The sequence below is a fragment of the Neopsephotus bourkii genome, unplaced genomic scaffold (genome assembly GCF_033783945.1).
Source record: "Neopsephotus bourkii isolate Nb327-2 ecotype Australia unplaced genomic scaffold, CSIRO-AGI_Nbou_v1 NB_126, whole genome shotgun sequence".
Classification (NCBI taxonomy): Eukaryota; Metazoa; Chordata; class Aves; order Psittaciformes; family Psittacidae; genus Neopsephotus; species Neopsephotus bourkii.
In genome coordinates, this window is record NW_026900643.1 from 1,112,129 (window position 1) to 1,132,098 (window position 19,970).

At 44.5% G+C, this 19,970-nt stretch overlaps 2 protein-coding genes across 2 annotated transcripts; one reads left to right on the plus strand and one right to left on the minus strand.

Annotated features, from left to right (window-relative positions):
* Positions 1-40: 40 nt before the first annotated feature.
* LOC133220010 (acyl-coenzyme A synthetase ACSM4, mitochondrial-like) lies at positions 41-13,602 on the plus strand (the record flags this gene model as incomplete). Its single annotated transcript, XM_061367739.1, has 13 exons — positions 41-298; positions 753-963; positions 2,066-2,273; positions 4,095-4,238; positions 8,032-8,188; positions 9,634-9,713; positions 10,199-10,322; positions 10,698-10,778; positions 10,980-11,081; positions 11,420-11,547; positions 11,637-11,736; positions 12,331-12,450; positions 13,285-13,602. Coding segments are annotated over 13 exons (1,800 nt in total), but the record flags the coding sequence as incomplete, so codon positions are not given.
* Positions 13,603-14,230: 628 nt separating this feature from the next.
* THUMPD1 (THUMP domain containing 1) lies at positions 14,231-17,923 on the minus strand. The gene is made up of 4 exons (XM_061367132.1): positions 17,674-17,923; positions 17,151-17,331; positions 16,557-16,805; positions 14,231-15,977 (listed from the first exon to the last, which is right to left on the minus strand). The coding sequence occupies exons 1-4, from the start codon at positions 17,881-17,883 to the stop codon at positions 15,649-15,651; spliced, it is 969 nt and encodes a 322-aa protein (XP_061223116.1). The 5' UTR covers positions 17,884-17,923; the 3' UTR covers positions 14,231-15,648.
* Between the last annotated feature and the right edge of the window lie 2,047 nt (positions 17,924-19,970).

Below are 19,970 nucleotides of genomic sequence, written 5' to 3' on the forward strand. Positions count from 1 at the left end.
TTGACTTTTCAGCCTTTTGTAGGAGGGAAATAATCATTAAAAAAACAGTTCTGATGGTTATTGTAGCCAAAAGCCCCCCTACATCTGCTTTTCTGCCACGAAGATTTTACTTGTATTTCAAGTGTTGCAGTCCTCATGGAGCACCCACACACTCCGCAGATTATTCCACCAGTATCACAAGACTTTTGCACCTTTGAATTTCTCATATTATGAAGCTATCAGTCGTTGTGAACAGGAAGTACCTGAGTACTTTAATTTTGCAAGTGATGTGCTGGACAAGTGGTCTCAAATCGAAAAGGTAACATTTCTGACCCTGTAGATTCAGTATTTTCAGTAAAACTGTGCCCCTATCCCCAAAATCAAGCCTAAAACCATCACTGGCTTCAGTGAGTCCAGAATTTCTTCCCCTGTTTCTATTTTAGCATAATATTGACACTGCAGAGAAAGGAGAGGCAATTTGCTTGGCATCAGAAGGGACATAGTGCTTTGTCTCTGTGACTCTGATTCAGCAGTGTGTGCAGTGTTGGGGTTGTATAAGCCTCTAAGTAATTTATGAGCATTGCAAATTAGGTAGATATACTCACCAACTTATAGTTGCCTTGAAAAAGGTCTCTTTTAAACCACATGCATAATATCCCTGCCCTAGAATATGTCACACTATCAGATTCCACTTCCTGGACCATCCCAAAAACTTTACATGGAACTGCAGGTGTATCAGAAGTAACCAACATGCTCTTTACGCTTGTGTACAGGAACGAAAAGGACCATCGAATCCAGCTCTATGGTGGATAAATGGAAAAGGAGAGGAAATTAAATGGAGCTTTGAGGAGCTGTGCTTCCTGTCCCAAAAAGTGGCCAACATGCTCTCTGGGCCATGCAGGCTGGAAAGGGGAGACCGAGTTTTAGTGATTCTCCCCCGAATCCCAGAGTGGTGGCTGCTGAGTGTGGCTTGTATGCGAACAGGTGAATTGTATCATTGCTAATGGTCTGTAGGTTGGTTGTGTCCTGGGTTCAGCAGTAGCAGTCATTTTTCTCCTTCTTGGTAGCTGGTGCAGTGCTGTGTTTTGACTTTCAGCTGGGAACAGAGCTGAAAAACAATAATGTTTTGGTTTGGCCAAGGACTTTGTGGGCCTCATGCTCTGCAAGGGAGGAGGGAAGCTGGGAGGAAGCAGAGACAGGACACCTGACCCAAACTGACCAAAGAGGTGTTCCATACCACAGCACGTCATGCCCTGGATGTAACTGGGAGAGTGACCCGGAAGGGGGATAGAGAGTGGACTGCAGGGTTGGAGGAGGTATGGGTCGGTGCTTGGTCGGGCTGGGGGTGGGCGAGTTATCAGTTGCCTGGTGATGGGGTGTTGTATTTTCTTCCCTTGTTATTTCCTTTATCATTACTATTATTGGTGGTAGCAGTAGTGATTTGTGTTATACCTTAGTTACTAAACTGTTCTTATCTCAACCCGTGGGAGTTGCATTCTTTTTGATTCTCCTCTCCATCCCTCTGAGAGTAGGGGGAGGGCAAGAAGGGGGGGGGGGGGAAGTGGGTAACAAGCTGTCTGGGTGGGTTTAAACCACGACAGGTTGTTACCTTCTATGCCCAAAGTTGGTTAGCAGTTCATTTAACAATTACATTTCTTATTTGACTGTGTAGCAAACATTTGACAATCAAAGAGGCTGACAGTGTACTCTCTTATGACTGATGGAATTACCTTCATCATTTTGCTTTGCTCTCTGTGGCTTGCGTTGATTGTGTTAAATAGATTTGGTTGTGTTAAATCAATTTAACTTCAATAGAGTTAAGTTAAAGCTGCTAGTGTTTACTGCCCCAAAGTTATACTTTCTACTTACATTGTGCCTGGAGCAAAGAAACTCATAAAAGCAAATCTATATTGTACTGCAGATCGGCACATCTGTATTCAAGTTCATGTGTGTGGCACTTGTTTTATCTTCTTCTCATTTCTGGACTGAGTGGTGCTGATATTCAGCAATTCAGGAAAAGCTATGAAGTTATCAGGGCTGAAAGTGACAAATACCTAATAAATTCCCAATCTTACTGCACTTTCAGGTGTTATCATCATCCCAGGGACCACACAACTGACAGCACAAGACATCTGCTATAGATTGCTGGCTTCCAAAGCTAAGTGCATTATTACAACTGATGTGCTTGCTCCTGTGGTGGACTCAGTTGCATCCAAATCCCAGTTTCTGAAAATGAAGGTAATCGTGTCTGAAAGCAGAAGGGCCGAGTGGCTGAACTTCAGTGATTTGCTCAAGTAAGTGCTTTCTACCATAACTCCATCATTGTTACCTCTAGTGGAACATTCTGATGTTGTTTAAATACACTTGTGCACTTGTGTCTAGATATGAGACAGATACCTTTGAGAGGGTGTGAGAGAAGGCAATTAAGTCTCTTTTCTACAGAGCATTTGGAAATAGCCAAATTAAAAAATAACTACAGTCTTACAACGACTAGGTTTTTTATATGTGACTATGAAATAATACAGAATCATGGACAGGAAAGCCTCTCTTACTGACAACTGTGGCCTGTTTACGCTCTAAAGCTCAAAGAAAAATATTCTATGCCAATTATTCCAATCCATGTTTGTAAAACTCTATTATAATAAGGTCAGTAGGAATAGCTTTTCAGTATGAAAGGCTAAACAAAGGGCACTGCAAAATTAACCTAATGTGTTTAGGAAACAACCTGCCTCATGACTGAAAAGTAGCTACTAAAACAGCACCCAACAGACAGCTCTTCACTGCAGTGCATGGGACTGTAGAAGGGGTGGAAAGGTAGAGTGGAGAAGAAAAGCAAGTACCCTGCTAAAATCAGAGTAGCTAAAACCACTATTTCAAGGTGGGATCCAAGCTCTTCAGTCACTTTAAGAGCTTCATAAGATGTACCAATGTTCTCACGACTACAGGTGTCTGAACTAGTATTGCATGTGCAGCTCACTGTACAGCCTGACTGTATTTGCATCTGCTCTTCTGAGCAATGGCCCATTTCAATGTCACTAAAATGAAAGACCGGGAAAGCAGTAACACTGCATTGTCAAACCTCCTAGAGCTACTAAAACATTGTCAAGTCGATTTGATGAATCCTCTTTCATGCTGGGCTAATATTCCATTCTCAGTTCCATGGCAGAGAGTAAAACTGATTTTGATAAAACCTAAATATTGTCTGGAACTGCATCAGTCCTGCAGAGGCTGTGCCTGGCGGTCAGGCAGGTACACTGTCTGGTTTCCCAGGATGGCTGCTTTGTGAAGTGCTGGCTGGCTGGCTCCAGGGTTGCTCAGCTGTCAGGCTCACAGTCTTTCTAGAGTGCTGGGCTGCTGTCCTGCCTGGCTCACTGTCTCACCAGATCACTGGCAGCCTGCCTGTCTGCTGGGATACTTGCCCAGTCTGCCCAGTTCCCCATGTCCTCGGCTGCTAAACCAGCCAGGAGGCTGTGAGGCTCTGGAGTGAGGGCTCCTGGACAGCAGGTCTGCCTGGCAGCCAGCACAGGGAGACGGCTGGCCTGGGCAGACAGACTTCCTATGCTCAACCTTGCAGGCATGGACAGTGTTTGCATGCCAAGTAAAAGGTTTTTGAACATCAGTCCTGGCAGAGGAAGGGTTTTGCTTTCTTATCCTAGAAAGTGATGAGAACTGTTTCCCTGTCACATGCCAAACGACTGAGAGTTTGTGCCTCTTCGTACTTCCCAAACATGGCAGGGATAATTAACTAGTAGGACCCAAAGAAATGGTGGGTCCTCCCTCAGCTTATTACATTAAGGATGGAAGATACGCTTTTGGAGGGCACTTGGGTCAAACACAAGGTGCTGGGCCCTTTTGGTGGCTGTTAAGGGAGGCAAATAAAGGTCAGCCAGTTGGCATTTTTACTGTGGAGAAGGTGGACATACAGAATAGTTAAAGACCAACATCAACAATGCTTTAATACAGAACTAGCAGTGCAAGAGTGAGGGAATCTCAGTAGTTTCTTATCCCTCACATCTCACTATACAAAGTCCTGCATATATTGGGTACAGAGGATAGAAGTTTAGTGTGCTGAATAATGCCAGCCACTTTTTCAATAACCTGTTTTTTCTTCTAAGGGCTGCCTCTGCTATCCATAACTGTGTGAAGACAAAAAGCCAGGATCCAATGGCAATCTATTTTACCAGTGGTACTACAGGCTATCCCAAAATGGTTGAACATTCCTATGGAAGCTTTGGTCTGGGTTTTTTTCTCTCAGGAAGGTATTCAGCTAATTATATCTTTACAGCTCTGGAATCACAGAATCACAGAATCCCAAGGGTTGGAAGGGACCTCAAGAGATCATCTGGTCCAACCCCCCTGCAAGAGCAGGGTAACCTAGAGTACATCACACAGGAACTTGTCCAGGCAAGCCTTGAATATCTCCAATGTGGGAGACTCCACAACCCCCTGGGCAACCTGTTCCAGTGCTCTGTCACTCTCACAGTAAAGAAGTTCTTCCTGATGTTAACGTGGAACCTTCTATGCTCCAGTTTACACCCATTGCCCCTTGTCCTATCACTGGATATCACTGAAAAAAGCCTAGCTCCATCATCATGACACCCACCCGTTACATATTTGTAAACACTGATGAGGTCACCCCTCAGTCTCCTCTTCTCCAAGCTGAAGAGACCCAGCTCCCTCAGCCTCTCCTCATAAGGGAGATGCTCCACTCCCTTAATCATCTTTGTGGCTCTGTGCTGGACTCTTTCAAGCAGTTCCCTGTCCTTCTTGAACTGAGGGGCCCAGACCTGGACGCAATATTCCAGATGCAGCCTAACCAAGGCAGAATAGAGGGGGAGGAGAACCTCTCTTGACCTACTAACCACACCCTTTCTAATGCACCCCAGGATGCCATTTGCCTTCTTGGCCACAAGGGCACACTGCTGGCTCATGTTCATCCTCCTATCCACCAGGACCCCCAGGTCCCTTTCCCCTTCGCTACTTTCCAGCAGGTCAGTCCCCAACCTGTACTGGTACACGGGGTTGTTCTTCCCCAGATGCAAGACTCTACACTTGCCCTTGTTGAATTTCATCAAATTTCTCCCCGCCCAACTCTCCAGCCTGTCCAGGTCTCACTGAATGGCAGCACAGCCTTCTGGTGTGTCAGCCATTCCTCCCAGTTTAGTGTCATCAGCGAACTTGCTGAGAGTACACTCGGTTCCCTCATCCAGGTCGTTGATGAAAATATTAAACAGCACTGGTCCCAGCACCGACCCCTGAGGCACTCCACTAGTCACAGACCTCCAGCTAGATTCTGCACCATTGACCACAACTCTCTGCCTTCTTCCTTCCAACCAGTTCTTGATCCACCTCACTACCTGATTGTCAAGCCCACACTTCCTTAGCTTATCTATGAGAATGCTGTGGGAGACAGTATCAAATGCCTTACTGAAATCAAGAAAAACCACATCTACTGCTCTACCATCATTCCTCCACCTAGTCACTTCCTCATAGAAGGCTATAAGGTTGGTCAAACATGACTTCCCCCTCATAAAACCATGTTGGCTGTTCTTAATAACCCCCTCATCCTTGATATGCCTAGAAATGGAGTCAAGAATAAGTTGTTCCATCACCTTTCCAGGGACGGAGGTAAGGCTGACCGGTCTATAATTACCAGGGTCCTCCTTCTTGCCCTTCTTATAGACTGGCGTGACATTTGCCATCCTCCAATCTTCAGGCACCTCTCCCGTTTCCCACGACTCACCAAAGATGATGGAGAGTGGCCTAGCAATGACCTCCACCAGCTCCCTCAGCACCCGTGGGTGTATTCCATCCAGACCCATCGATTTATAGATGTCCAGATTGCATAGCTGATCCCTAACCCAGTCCTCATCTACCAAAGCAAACTCCTCCTTTGTCCTGACTCCTTCTGGGGCAATAGGAATCTGGGGCCCCCGGGGAGAGTTCAGAAAGTTCAGCACCTTTGCCTTCTTTATATCCTCTGTCTCCAGGGCACCCACCTCGTTCAGCAGTGGGCCTATATTGCCTCTTGTGTTAGTTTTATTTGCTATGTATTTGAAGAAGCCCTTTCTATTGTCCTTAACCCGACTAGCAAGATTAAGTTCCAAGGAGGCCTTAGCTGTCCTAATTGCCTCCCTACATCCTCTAACAACTGTCCTATATTCGTCCCAAGTGGCCAGACCCTCTTTCCATAATCCATAGATTCTCCTTTTCCACTTGAGTTTGCCCAGCAGCTCCTTGTTTAACCACGCCAGTCTCCTAGCTCCCTTACTTGATTTCCTGACTATTGGGATGCTCAGATCCTGAGCTTGGAAGAAGCGGTCCTTGAATGCTGACCAACTTTCTTGAGCCCCTTTACCGCCTAGTACCCTTTCCCATGAGAATTCTCTTAGCAGTTGATTGAACAGGCCAAAGTTGGCCCTTCGGAAATCTAGAACTGTGGCCTTCCTCCCACACAGGATCCTAAACTCCACCATCTCATGGTCACTGCAGCCAAGGCTGCCATTGGTCACCACCCCTTCAACCAAACCCTCCTTGCTGGTGAGTACTAAATCTAGCAGTGCTCCTCTCCTAGTTGGTTTGTCCACCATTTGCATTAAGAAGTTATCATCAATGCACTGGAGGAACCTCCTAGACTGTGAATGATTGGCTCTGTGAAGTCTTCCAGCAAATATCGGGATAGTTAAAATCCCCCCGTGAGGACTAAGGCATGTAGTCACGAGGCTACTTCCAGTTGCCTGTAGAAAGCCTCATCAACTCCTTCATCCTGATCAGGAGATCTATAATAGACCCCCACAACTGTATCACCCGTACCAGTCTGTCCCTTAATTCGTACCCACAGACATTCCACTTGCTCCTCATCTGGCCCCGGACAGAGCTCAATACAATCTAGTTGCTCTCTCACATAAAGAGCAACTCCACCACCTCGCTTTGCTGACCTATCTTTCCTAAAAAGGACATAGCCATCCATGACCACATTCCAGTCTTGTGAGCTGTCCCACCATGTCTCTGTAATTGCCACTAGATCATAGCCTTTAGACTGCACACAGACTTCTAACTCCTCCTGTTTATTCCCCATGCTGCGTGCATTGGTGTACAGGCATTTCAGGGAGCGAGCAGAGCATGCTGATGGCTCCCTCGGGAGGCAGGAAGCCTTCTGGTCTTCATTAATACTAGAACAATAGTCCTCCCTAGTCCACCATCCTTTAAGCCCTAGCATGTTTCTCATGGGCTTGTCCCTAACAGGCCCAGATAAATCCCCTCCCCCCTTCATATCTAGTTTAAAGCCCTGTCAATAAGCCCTGCTAACTCCTGCCCCAAAACTCTTTTCCCTCTCTGGGACTGGTGTATCCCACCTGCCACCAGCAAACCAGGTGTCTCATACAGCAGCCCGTGGTTGAAAAACCCAAACCCCTGCCTTTGGCACCAGTCACGTAGCCATACATTCATCTGCAGACTTCCTATTTATCTCTTCACCCTTGCTTGTAACAGGTATAGAGGCAAACATCACTTGCGCACGACCCTTTAACCAGCCGTCCCAGGGCTCTGAAGTCTCTCTTCATTGCCCTTGCCCTCCTTGTAATAATTTCATCACCACCAAGCTGAAAAACCAGCAGCAGATAGTAGTCAGAGGGTTGCACCAGATCAGAGAGTTTCTTTGTGTGTGATAGAATTAGGATAGATGATGAGGTGCCAGCAATACCGTACATGTCATTTCTTTCAGTCTCCTCAGCTGAATTGTACCCAGGAAGCAAGGATCTATTTCGATATGATCTGTGGCTCCATTTTAGAAACTACTTGTCTGTTAGGCTAAATAATGAATTAGGATATTGTTTGATTTTCTTTTATCAGTACAATGGCTGTGCAAAAGGCATTTATTTGAGCTCCTGAGTTTCAGATCAAATTTACCGTTCCTTTCTAAGGAAAAATAAAAACAAAACAACAACCAAAAGAACACCAAACAAACAAAAAGAACCCACAAAAACCCCTGCCCACCTCACATTCCTGATTTCCACTTGCAGACTTTCTTATAGGCTCCTTTGTCTTCAACAGCTACTGGATGAATTTGACTCCCTCAGACATCTTGTGGAACATATCAGACACTGCTTGGGTAAAGGCAGCTGCTGGGAGCGTTTTTGGGCCATGGTTCCAGGGCTCGTGTGTTTTCATACATGCCATGCCACAGTTTGATGCAAGAGAAACCTTAAATGTAAGAACACCATGTTCGTAATGAACAGTTACTCATATTTCATGTTGTTTTCCAAGCAGGCCACAAACCTAAGCTTCTCAGGTTTATGGGATTAGCCGTTTTAAGATGGCGTAACCATAAGGTGATTATTCTTTGATAGGAATATAATACAGGAAGGATTTTGCAGCGTGAGTCTTTTGGGCACGGGATATTACCAGCTGCTTCCGATCAGCAGGAGTTACTGGTATTACTTAAGCCTCTTCCCTACTGTATTTCACTACTGAGATGATCAATGAGCTGGCTTACATGTAAATTAATATTTTAATTACACTGTTGTGACCATTAAGGAAGTCAAGTCGGTACTGGAAAGCACTGAAGCTGTGAGATGGACTTGAAAGAAATTGTTCTTAAAAGAAATTATTTTCAAGCTTCGCAAAGCAATCTGAGTTTTAATCTAACACAAAAGAGGAACACTGCTGTTCCCAAATGGCTCAAAGCACCTATGTGGAAAAGTGTATGTTCCTAACATGGGGGTTATTTGGGGATTTGAATACTGTTTCATTTCCATTTTAAAATTGTAGTTGCTGGTTTGGTGTTCTTTTTTGCATGAATTTCTTGGCTGCTTTACCCACGGCGTGGCTGGAGTGAAAGCTGCTGAGGGTGAGGTCTTTCCCCTTTGTGAGCAGACTTGCATTGCAAGCAGAAAGGAGTTTAAAGAAAAAAGAAGTAAGGCTTAGCTCTGGCTGAGTGGCTGCGCATCATCTGCTGGTGGCGTGGGTGCAAATTAAAGTTGTGTCAGAAAATAGAGGCTTGACTAAGATCTTTATTTTGCTAGCAAGCTGCTCCTGTCCTGGCCCATGTAAAGGAGGATATATAAATCTACTAGTCCAAAACAACCTTTTAATACAGCATTACTCACAACTCAGCCAGAGCTCGTGGAGACTTTGCTCTGCATGTCAGGCCTTCTGTTAGGACAGCTGAGGGAATTAGAATATGTCTAAAGATTAGTGACAGTCCTTTTCAGAAAGCGTGGGGCTAGATAAAAGGCAAGCAAAACGTTCAAAAGAAACGTGCAATGCTAGTTGCCTCTATTCTGAGGTGTCTGACTTCATCCTAGGGTGAGAGGTGGGTTTTACAGTATAATGATCTCTGCAAAACTTAGGTTGCTCCTCCAGGGCCAGGTTTTCATACCAAGGGGTAGTCCTTGTGCTTCAAGTAGGCATCAGGACGAATCAGGTACACCAGTGACTTATCACAGTCAGTGTTATCACCTCTGCAGCTGATGTTTGAGCCCTGTAACATCTTTCCTGAATGCTGAAAGTGACACCAATTACTTTGCTTTCTGTGTAAGTGATACAATCATGTCTGGTATTTTGTGCTGTAGTATACAATAGAAAGTAATAGTTTGCAGCAGGTTTTTTTTTTTTCCCAAACCAGTATTATTTAATCTTCTTTTTATTTGTTAGACCTTGTGCAGATATCCAGTGACCACTCTGTGCAGCCCACCAACTGCCTACCGCATGCTGGTACAGCACGACCTCACCAGGTACTGCACGTCTGTTAAGTGGCCATTGCTGTGTCTGCAAGCTATTGTCTGGCTCTTAACAGTGTTTCCTACAGGACCTCATAGACATTTAAACTCTTAGAGTGGTGGAGATTTGTTGGAGGCAGAGCCTTTTCTTTAGCACTGCAGAGAGAGGTGATGAAATCCACCCCTCAGGCACCTCCAACGCAGAGCAAGTTTTGCCCTGAGGTATTAGGGATAGTGAATACAGAGGCTGGTATTCAGCCCTTGAAGGCACAGGTGTGGCTGCATTGCTGTCACTCCTGTGCATCTTTGCACTTCACTGCTTACGCAGTTCCTTTCCAGTCCCACTCCAATTAGAGCTCTAGATTTTCACTCAACCCTAACCCTTACTCTAAGAGAGTCCGGTGTGTCCTGAAGTCATTGGGTTGGACATAACAACTGCCAGGGAGAGCATTTGTCCCTTTCTGCCCTCTGATACTCAGTAATGTCCTCTGCTTATGAAGGTATGCATTCAAGACACTGAAGCACTGTGTGACTGCAGGTGAACCACTCAACCCAGATGTCATGGCACAGTGGAAAAGCCAAACAGGACTGAGTATCTATGAAGGCTACGGCCAAACCGAAATTGTACGTTTTTTGTAAAGCTCAGCTGTCACTTGGGGCCTTAGATTCTATCTCATTCCTCTTCGTAAATATGGAACTGGGCCATACATATTTGATTAAAAAGAAAGATGGCATTATAATATGTGGCAATTGCCTACAGGAGGGTTTATGGGTTTTAGAATTATGGCTTGGTTATGATACTGCTTCTAAGACTACTTAAGCTGTAAAGTATCTTGAACTATTTGTCCAAGACTCTCAGTGAAATTCAGTGTTTTGGCTCACACAAATGCAAAGTTTACATCTTACACTAGCTCAACAATGGGCATAGTACAACAATAGGAAGAGACTCAGAAATAACAGTGAAAAATACCTGGGCAGATTGTCTGTCTTTTCCAACAGGGAATGGTATGTGCCAATACAAAAGGAATGAAAATTAAGCCAGGTTCCTTGGGAAAGGCAGCTCCCCCCTATGATATTCGGGTAGGTGGTCCCATTTTCTGCTTACTGTTGATTTCATAGGAAGTAGAACATAAGAGTGCAAGATACTGTACAAGTTTCAGTACCATACAGTGGTATTCACAGCAGGCTGACTTTTTTGGTTGAGCTGTTGGCCATTGGTTAGTTTTAGAACATGGCTTTCTTAAGCCAGTTGTAATCACCCATTTGCCTTTTCTATTGCAGATTATAGATGAAAATGGCACTGTTCTGCCTCCTGGGAAAGAAGGAGACATTGCTATCAAAGTAGATGCCAAGTGGCCATTTACTTTTTTCACTCGATATGTGGTAAGGCTAAAGTGAATTTCCAGAGAGCCAGCTGAGGCCCTGTAGCATGGTATGTATTTATACCAAGAGGAGCAGGTGCAGCACCAAAGAACTTTGGCTCATCTTGACCTCAGTGTTTTGACTTACAACACTTCAATTCTCTACACCAGTATTCTGCAGACCTATTACGTGACCTTAGGTTCCCTATCTGGCCCTCTGGAAGAAGCAAGCACAAACTATTGCATACTTGAGACAAAAAACAAGCAGTGAAAAATATCTGGGTAGTGCCCAAAGAGGCAAAACTCATCTCTAAGGTTCAGGCTTCTCAATATTCAGAATAAATGTTGCTTGTTTAACAGGATGATCCAGTGAAAACTGCTTCCACAATCCGTGGGAACTTCTACATCACTGGAGACAGAGGGAGCATGGATGAGGATGGATACATATGGTTTATGGGGAGATCTGATGATGTCATCATCTCCTCTGGGTTTGTAGATTTCAGTTAAAATGCCAAGAAATGTCTAAAAAATAAGCATATACCTTTTACTTACTAAGCATTTCGTTTCTTTCTCCCAGGTATCGTATTGGACCATTTGAAATAGAGAGTGCCCTGATAGAGCACCCAGCTGTCGCTGAGTCAGCTGTGGTTAGCAGCCCAGATCCCGTCAGAGGGGAGGTAATTAGTGATCACTCTCCTGTTCATAAACTGCCTTGTGTGACAGAGCTCACACTCAAGCTTCCACTGAACTTGTAAGATTTTTAATACAGCTACACAAACTTCTCTCCATCACTTCACCCAAAGCAAGGGGAGCAGTAGTCTGTGTGTACCCCTTTTTTTCTGTCTTAAAAATTAAAATATAATACTTGGTTTCCTAAAGAATATGACACTGAGTATAAAGGTGACTCTGGTAAGAACTGATGTACACTTTGACCCACTGCCTGGGGAACTACATTCTTTAGCAACATACATTTACAGAAAAGGCTGTAGCATCTAAAAACTGCTTTAAGCAGTGCTTTAGAGAACTCTGTATTTCAAGCAGAGTTTAAAACTTGTATCATGTATCACTTAGGACCTTTACTAATGTAAGGTAGAATCAGTCTTTTGTCCTAATTTTATATTTGCTTACACAAAAGCAAGATCTGCTGTACTGCAGAGGTGTGACAGAATAAGCCTGTAGTGCAGGCAGTACTCACTCTCAATTAACTGCCTCATTTCTTAGGTTGCTCTGGTTTAACTAATGCTGCATTTTTATCGTTTTTCCCTTTGTAGGTGGTAAAAGCTTTTGTGGTCTTATCTCCTTCCTTTAAGTCACATGATCCAAAGAAACTGGCCCGTGAATTGCAAGATTATGTCAGGAAAGTCACTGCTCCATACAAGTACCCCAGGAAGGCAAGTAAACACAAGTGTATTAAAAAAATTAAACGAATAAAATCCCAAACACCTATTTCACAGTATGTTAGAGATTGGAAGGGACCTCAAAAGATCATCTAGTCCAATCCCCCTGCCGGAGCAGGAACACCTAGATAAGGTTACACAGGAACGTGTCCAGGCGGGTTTTGAATGTCTCCAAAGAAGGAGATTCCACAACCCCCCTGGGCAGCCTGTTCCAGTGTTCTGTCACCCTCACTGAGAAGAAGTTTCTTCTCAGGTTTAAGTGGAACCTCTTGTGCTCCAATTTGTACCCATTACCCCTTGTCCTTTCATTGTTTGCCACTGAGAAGAGCCTGGCTCCATCCTCGTGACACTCCCCCTTTATATATTTATATACACTAATAAGGTCACCCCTCAATCTCCTCTTCTCCAAACTATAGAGACCCAGCTCCCTCAGTCTTTCCTCATAAGGGAGATGCTCCACTCCCTTAATCATCTTAGTTGCCCTGCGCTGGACTCTCTCCAGCAGGTCCCTGTCCTTTTTAAACTGAGGGGAACTATTTGAACCATGGGGAGGCTACAAACAGAAAAAACAGACTCAGTTCAAATGCAGTAACAGAAAAAGCCCACACATTTGCTGTGCAAGAAAAATAACAAGCATTATTATTTAAAGAACCTCTTGGAAAAGAAAAGATCCAACACAATCTAAAATGAAATTAGGAGTTATTTCCACAGTCCCCTAATACTTATTTCAATTAAGTAGGATGAAGACTTTAAGTAGGATGGAGCTGTTCTGAAAAAATAAATGTAAATGGCATATACTCATTTTAGTTTCTTCCTCTGTTGAATCAGATTGAATTTGTCCAGCAGCTGCCAAAGACAATTACTGGGAAAATCAGGCGGAATGAACTGAGGAACAAGGAATGGAGAAAGACTTAATTTTGATAAGCAATCTAAAAAGGCCTAGCCCTATCAATTTCATTCATAATGGAGCTCTTCTAACAACTGTAAGCACCAACACAGGATTATATTTCACCCACTGAGCAGTGACTGTGTAAGAATGCACAAGGTTTAAAAACTCCCAACTGTATGTTTTTTAAATGCTTGTGTTCTTAACAAAATCAAGCCTACTTTGGCAAGGCAGATGCAAACACAACTTCCAGCCACCTAGCACTTCAGAATCACAGTACAAGCAGAAGTGATTCCAAATGAAGGAGTGTGTTCATTCTTTTGAGACCATATAACTTAATTCACAAGAGGCTTACTAACAAGGAAATTGTGATAGTATACAATGAGTTCCCAGAAATGGCCACAGATCTTGCACGCATCCAAATTAAACACCCTGCTTGTATGAATCTAAATAAATTTAGGAATTAATGTGTTAACAGTGAATGTTCAGCAAGTGCAAGTTATAAAAAAAAGTAAAAGGACAGCATCTTTTAAGACTGCAGCATGTAAATGTCAGACAGACATGCCCTTGACAAACAGACAGCAGCTATTCAGCAGTGTCTTCTGAAGAACTGTAGGTCCTGTAGACATATATGAGTGAGAACGGTAAAAAAAAAAACAAAACCAAACCCAACAATCAAAAATCTACAAACTATCCACGAGTCTATCCTTGTCCTTAGTAAGTAAGGTAAGCAGCTGTCTTGAATCATGATCATCAATATGAGCCACCAATAAACATTCACAGCTGACCTTCATATCTGGTCTCAAATGGTTCCTTCCTCTGTGTTATCCAAACATTGCTAGTTTTAATTCACATAAAAGCAGCTTTAAAATTTAAAGAAAACACTGATGGAGGTAAGAAAGCAGAGTTTTAATAAATGGGTGGTAAGGGAAAGAGGACTGGGGAAAAGAGCTGTCTTAATTTTCCAGCTTCTGAAAGAATTTTGAGAAGAGGAAAATACAAATTCAACACTGTTGAGAGACTTTTACAAATCCTTTTCATTAAACCAAGACAAGTAACAAGCCGTGTTCTTCAAGATGAGTCTTTTCCCACTGGCAACCCACAAGCTTTTATGCCAGAAATTAAATACTGAAGCTAGACAGTTGTACAGGAAGCATACTCAGAACCCTATTGGAAAGCAAGTTATAGATGCACTGGCTTTGGTTGTTTTTTAAGTCACTGGGATATCAAAAGAGCTGCTGTAACAAACAGGCAACAGACAGACTCACTAACATTACTTTCAATCTGAAACAAAATTAATACCGTAAGGCTAAAACTGTACCAAAAAATAAGCTTAATTCCCTTTATCCAGTATAGTCGAATGGAAGCTTCTTTCATAAGAAGTTCCCAAGCAGTATTTAAATTCGAGTTTTGAGACGTAAATAAAAAATAAAAACAAAACAAAAAAAGACTTCATAAACACCCCCAAGGATTAAGCCTTTGGAAAGAGCAGCAAAGGCTGCTGCAGGAAATTACTCAGGAGTCTGTTCAGCGACTACAACATTTCTTACAAACCAGTAACTGCTGTATACACAGCTAATGTAAACACATGTAGTTTTTGCTAAAACCATCTGCAATGCCTGCACTATACTTCTACTGTCCTAGAACAGTCAAATCTATTACTGTAAATAGTCTCATAATATTCAAGTATTTTGATGATAGCAGTTCTTCCCATTTACTTTCAAGACTTAGCATATCCTTGTAGATCAATGTGTCTGTATATATACATATATATGTATATAACCCTCCATCATACCAGAAATGATCAGATTTAGCTCATTCTGTTGTTCACACAGAAAACTGTATGAGTTCTGCAGTCACACAAGTTGTCAGACCACATCCTTAAAACCACTCTGTAATCAACTGTCTTTTTCAGATCTCTCACTTTCATCAATACTTCCTGATAGAGCTGACTCTGCACTGCCTTTTCACTTCTGTAGCCATCAGATATAACAAAGGAGAGTCAATGTATGTCAGGATGGCCACATTTACATATGCCATGCACACACTCCTGCTTTTTGTACTACGTAAAGGCATTGCAGAACAAAGCTGTAAAAGAATGACAGCAAGCTTCACCAGGAAGGTGAGCACTCTTGCATATGTTGTAATGTCAGCTCCACCTGCAACAAGCATTGAATTCTTACACATGTGGATTTTAAAAACAAGACTTCAAAACAAAACCACTCTCCTCTTTAAAAACACCCTTTCAGAACTCTAGGGCAACTCTTATTTTGGATTGTGTTTATCTTTCCCTTCTGTCACTCTTTTTACACTGCCAGCGTATCATTCCCCTTGGGCTCAGCTTCTGTTTCACCTTGATTCTTGTTCTCTAGTTTTACTTCTTCTGAGCTTTTCTCCTCCCCCTCAGCTTCTGATTTTACTACCTTGGAGTTCTGTTCTTCTGTCAGACTTGATGGGTTTTGTTGTTTGTCTTCTTTGTTGCTCTTCACCACCTCCTGTAGATTGTATTTTCTGAACAGGACATAGTCTCTCACCACACTCAAGCAACAGACGGTTTTTATTATTTCCACCACAATTGTATATTGTGGGTTATTAAGGTCGACTTTGTTTTCTGGATTGAGGCTGCCCACAATTCCTGTAAAACAAGATGTAGTTTAAAGGATGCTGGGAAAACTGTTTCAGTAAACACACCCTAATGAAAAGAGAAAAGCTGAGAGAAAGCAACATGCCCCTTAATTGTAACCAACTACTTGTTTTTGTAATTGCTTAAAATAGCCGAATGGAGCAGGACTTAGAATATACCAGCATAATTGAAAAACTGTCCCACTGCAATTACCAACAAACAAAATACTAGAGTAAGGTGGAGCTATTTTATGAGTCACATATTCAATGGAAATAGTAACACATTATTTCAACATAGCATTCAGAGAGAAAGCCTGACAGCATTCATTTCCGAGCACATGTAACTAACACTCCAAACACTGGACTTGTTTCTGCTTGTTGTCTCTTGAGACATTAACACCAGCAAGGAATACTGATGTCAAGTTTTTTTTTTTTAAAGTCTTAGAGAAGCTTTTGTAATTCAACATAAAGATTTTAAGCAACAAGTGTGTGTGCCCATTAAGACCACTTGTAATAATCTGACCTATGTTATGCATGCAGTTGTGGACTGCTTATGTACTTGTTCTCAGTTTTGTGAGAAATCCATACATACCTGCTAATTCCTTAATTACTTCTTCCCTACTCATGTGACTGTTATTACGAGCTTTGTAAACAATCTGAAAAGTACCCTTATTAGGGGCTTTAAACCAAGGCTCAAAAAATGTTTCAGTATACTTTTTCATATCCTCCATAAAAGCCTTGCAAGTCCCAGAAATGGGCAGCATCCTCAGGATGACTCTTGTTTTCTTCTTTTTAGTGGCATGCATATCCTTTAATATATGGTGCACCAGGTTCTCAGGTTCTACAAGAAAAACAGCTAGGTATGAGAAACAAATTGAAGGCATTTTCTCCCTTCCTGACCCCTCTAAGTAACAAACTGGGGAAACACTAAGCTGCGTTGCTGTCAGTCTCAAACCCTTTTGTGTAGTTTTTTTACTATACCAAAACTGGATAATCAGGGATTATTTTGTCAATGTAGATTCCTCTACCTTTAGCAACTCTGCTAGTGACAAAAGTCAGGGGCTATGCGAAAAGGAGAGGGAAACCCTGTGTTTGGTTTCTTGGAAGTCATGCTCTGTGGCTTTTTACTAGCACTGTTCAGTGTAGTTTGCCCCACAGCATTACATATGATCAGCTGATGTCCTACCAATGCCCTGGGTTCTGATGAAGACCACGTTATTAGCACCACTCTCCACCGACTGGAACCGCCGCAGTTTCTGCTCTGTCGAGGCACGGATCTGGCCGACCTCCTTCTTCAGGGCTGCCTCAACATCATCCTCATCCTCCTCCCTCTCACTCCCAGACAGCCGCTCCTCGTGATCTGAAAACTTCACAACACACCGCACGTCTCGTTTGGTGAGTACTGAGCAGCAGCGCACACAAAAGCCGCCAGCATGGCCTGGGGCCTGGAGGTGATGAGCAAGGACTTTTTATCCTCTCAACCCGAGGGGCTGCACTGGGGGTTGATGCCAGAAACCGGCGTTTTCGTGTGCGGTGAACACAAACATGGGGGTTTACACAGAGAAGGCTCCAGGCACTGCCCTCCCCGCCCCGCAGGGTCATCGCTGCCAGGCCGCGGGCAGCAGCGGAGCGGCCGATGCCGCACTCCCCGGTGTCAGGGCCATCTCCCTCCCAGCCCCGACGGCCCGGCCGGTCCCGCCCGCACGCACCTGTTCAGGCCCGTACAGCAGGTCCCCGTACTCGCCGAGGAGGCTGTAGGCCTCCCCCACGCACTTGCGCTCGTTCATGTTGCAGGTGATGAGGATGCCGCGCATGCCGGCCTCCAGCTGCCTCCCGCCGCCGCGGGGCCTCTTGGCCCGCCCTGCCGCGAAGTGCCCCTTGGGCCGCCGCTTCCTCGCCGCCGGCTCCGCTGCGGCCATTGACCACCACTCGCTGCTGTCGCCGCGCACTGCGATGGCGTCAGCGCCGCGCCGCGCCGCCAGCCCGCCGGGGAGAGCGCCGTCCCGCGGCACATTACGGCCCTGCGGGGGAGCGTTGAGGAAGGCGGGCGCGGCACCTCCCGTCGCAACTGTGGGGGAGCCGAGCCGCGGCCCCGGGTGGAATCCCCAGTGATCCCCTCAAGCCGCTGCCAGGCTGCTCTCCCAGCCGGTGTTGCTGTGGGCAGTGCATTGCGCTTGGAAAAAGAAGAAACAAACCCGCTCCCTCTAAAACTACGGCTCACCTCAGGGATTACACGTGCAAGGGGAGGTTGAGCACTCCCCAGGCAGGTACTCCGGACTCGGTGCACTCGGCTGTGGCCAGGCTCTGCCTGTCACTCGTAGCCCTTCATGCCTTCTCTTCTGCCGAACTTCAGTTCCAGGGTTAAAGTCTGGGTTTGTGTTAATGATTCCAGAGCAGATGATGAGTGGGACAGGGCAGGAGTGGATGAATGGTCACTGAAGTGCAGGGGAGCAAGGAGACCTCAGTCCAGCTCAGCACTGGAGCATGGCACACTGACCCATACACCCCAACAGGGGAAGAGACGGGACAGCTGCTTCTGTGTCTTCATATCTAACTCCTGGAAGTGTCATGGTGTAGAGGCACCAGCTGAAACAGAAACTCATTATACAGGTAAATTTAGGTGGGAGATACTAGAGAACATTTGTTGAGAGAAAAAGCATGGGCCACAGCATGGATCCTATAGGAAGGTGTCTCTGTGCTTCCCTGTCCATAAGAGCCTTCTCTGCCTGTGGTAACTCTTGAGTTTCTTGGACAATTAATAGGGGAGAATTAAGGCCCTCCTCATTTTGTGAAAACAGGTAGAGGAGTCAGGTAAGGAGGCCTCCCTAGGAGCAGGACTATCATTGACCTGCAGAGAATCCAGGTGGGCTAAAATGCTGTCCTGTGTGTGTAGGGGAAAGTTAAAAAAAACATTAAGTTCACTGTGAGGGTGGTGAGGCCCTGGCACAGGGAAGCTGTGCCCAGAGAAGCTGTGGCTGCCCCATCCCTGGCAGTGTTCAAGACCAGGCTGGATGGAGCCTGGAGCAACCTGGTCTAGTGGAAGGTGTCCCTGCCCATGGCAGGACTGGATGAGCTCAAGGTCTATTCCAACACAAACCATTCTTTGATTTTATGGAAGTAGGAAAAAAGGAAACTTCATGAATTGATGCAAATTACAACCACAACAGGAGGTGGCATTAATATCTTATCTGAAGCTTTGTTCCTGCAAAGCCTTTGAGGTTCATATAATTCTACAGCAATTGTTAGACATCAGTGGGATTACTGACCACACATAAATTAAAAGTCACTCAGTCTCTGCAGGGCTGGGGTTGTGTGAAAGACTCAAAGTTGTGGTGAAGTACAGTGATAGTCTCTGGAGTTGGGCATGTCAGGACATGTTTGAAAAGTGGAGAAGTTCTACAGGCAGCTATGAGAGGTGCAGAGAAAATGCAATTAACCATACAGAACGTAACTAGGATACTTCAGTGTTTAAAAGTGCTGGAGGACTTGGAAATACCCATTGGTACTCTGCAAATCAGTTATATGTCCTACCAAAAGAATAGGTTACAGGTTAGGTCACTGTGGAAGTTACGGGTTTCTTCCTGAAGTGGGAACCTTTTTGCCTGCGTGTTACTGGCACATTTCCTGACTCTTATCACAAGCCATTGCTGTCATTTTCTCTTAATGTTCATGCCTCCTCTGGAGTGATGTGATCTGGGTAGGGAATCCCTTTAAGGCTGTTCCTCTGCCATTCCTCTGGGAGACTTCCATTGCATGCATTTCAAAAAGCTGTTTAAAATATCACTAGTGCAGACTGATTGTGAGAGCAAGTTTGTTGTTTGAGGAGCTGTTTTGAGTCAGTTTCTTTCTGCTGCAGTGAATGTTGCAGGAAAGTGGTTAATATGTCCTTGGAGCGTGTTGTTTACAGACATGGACAGAACCCCAGGAGGGAGTTCTGGCAAATTACAGGGCTTATGTACCAGGAAGGACTGCCAGTCAGACCCTCACTGATCAGCACCCAGAGGAC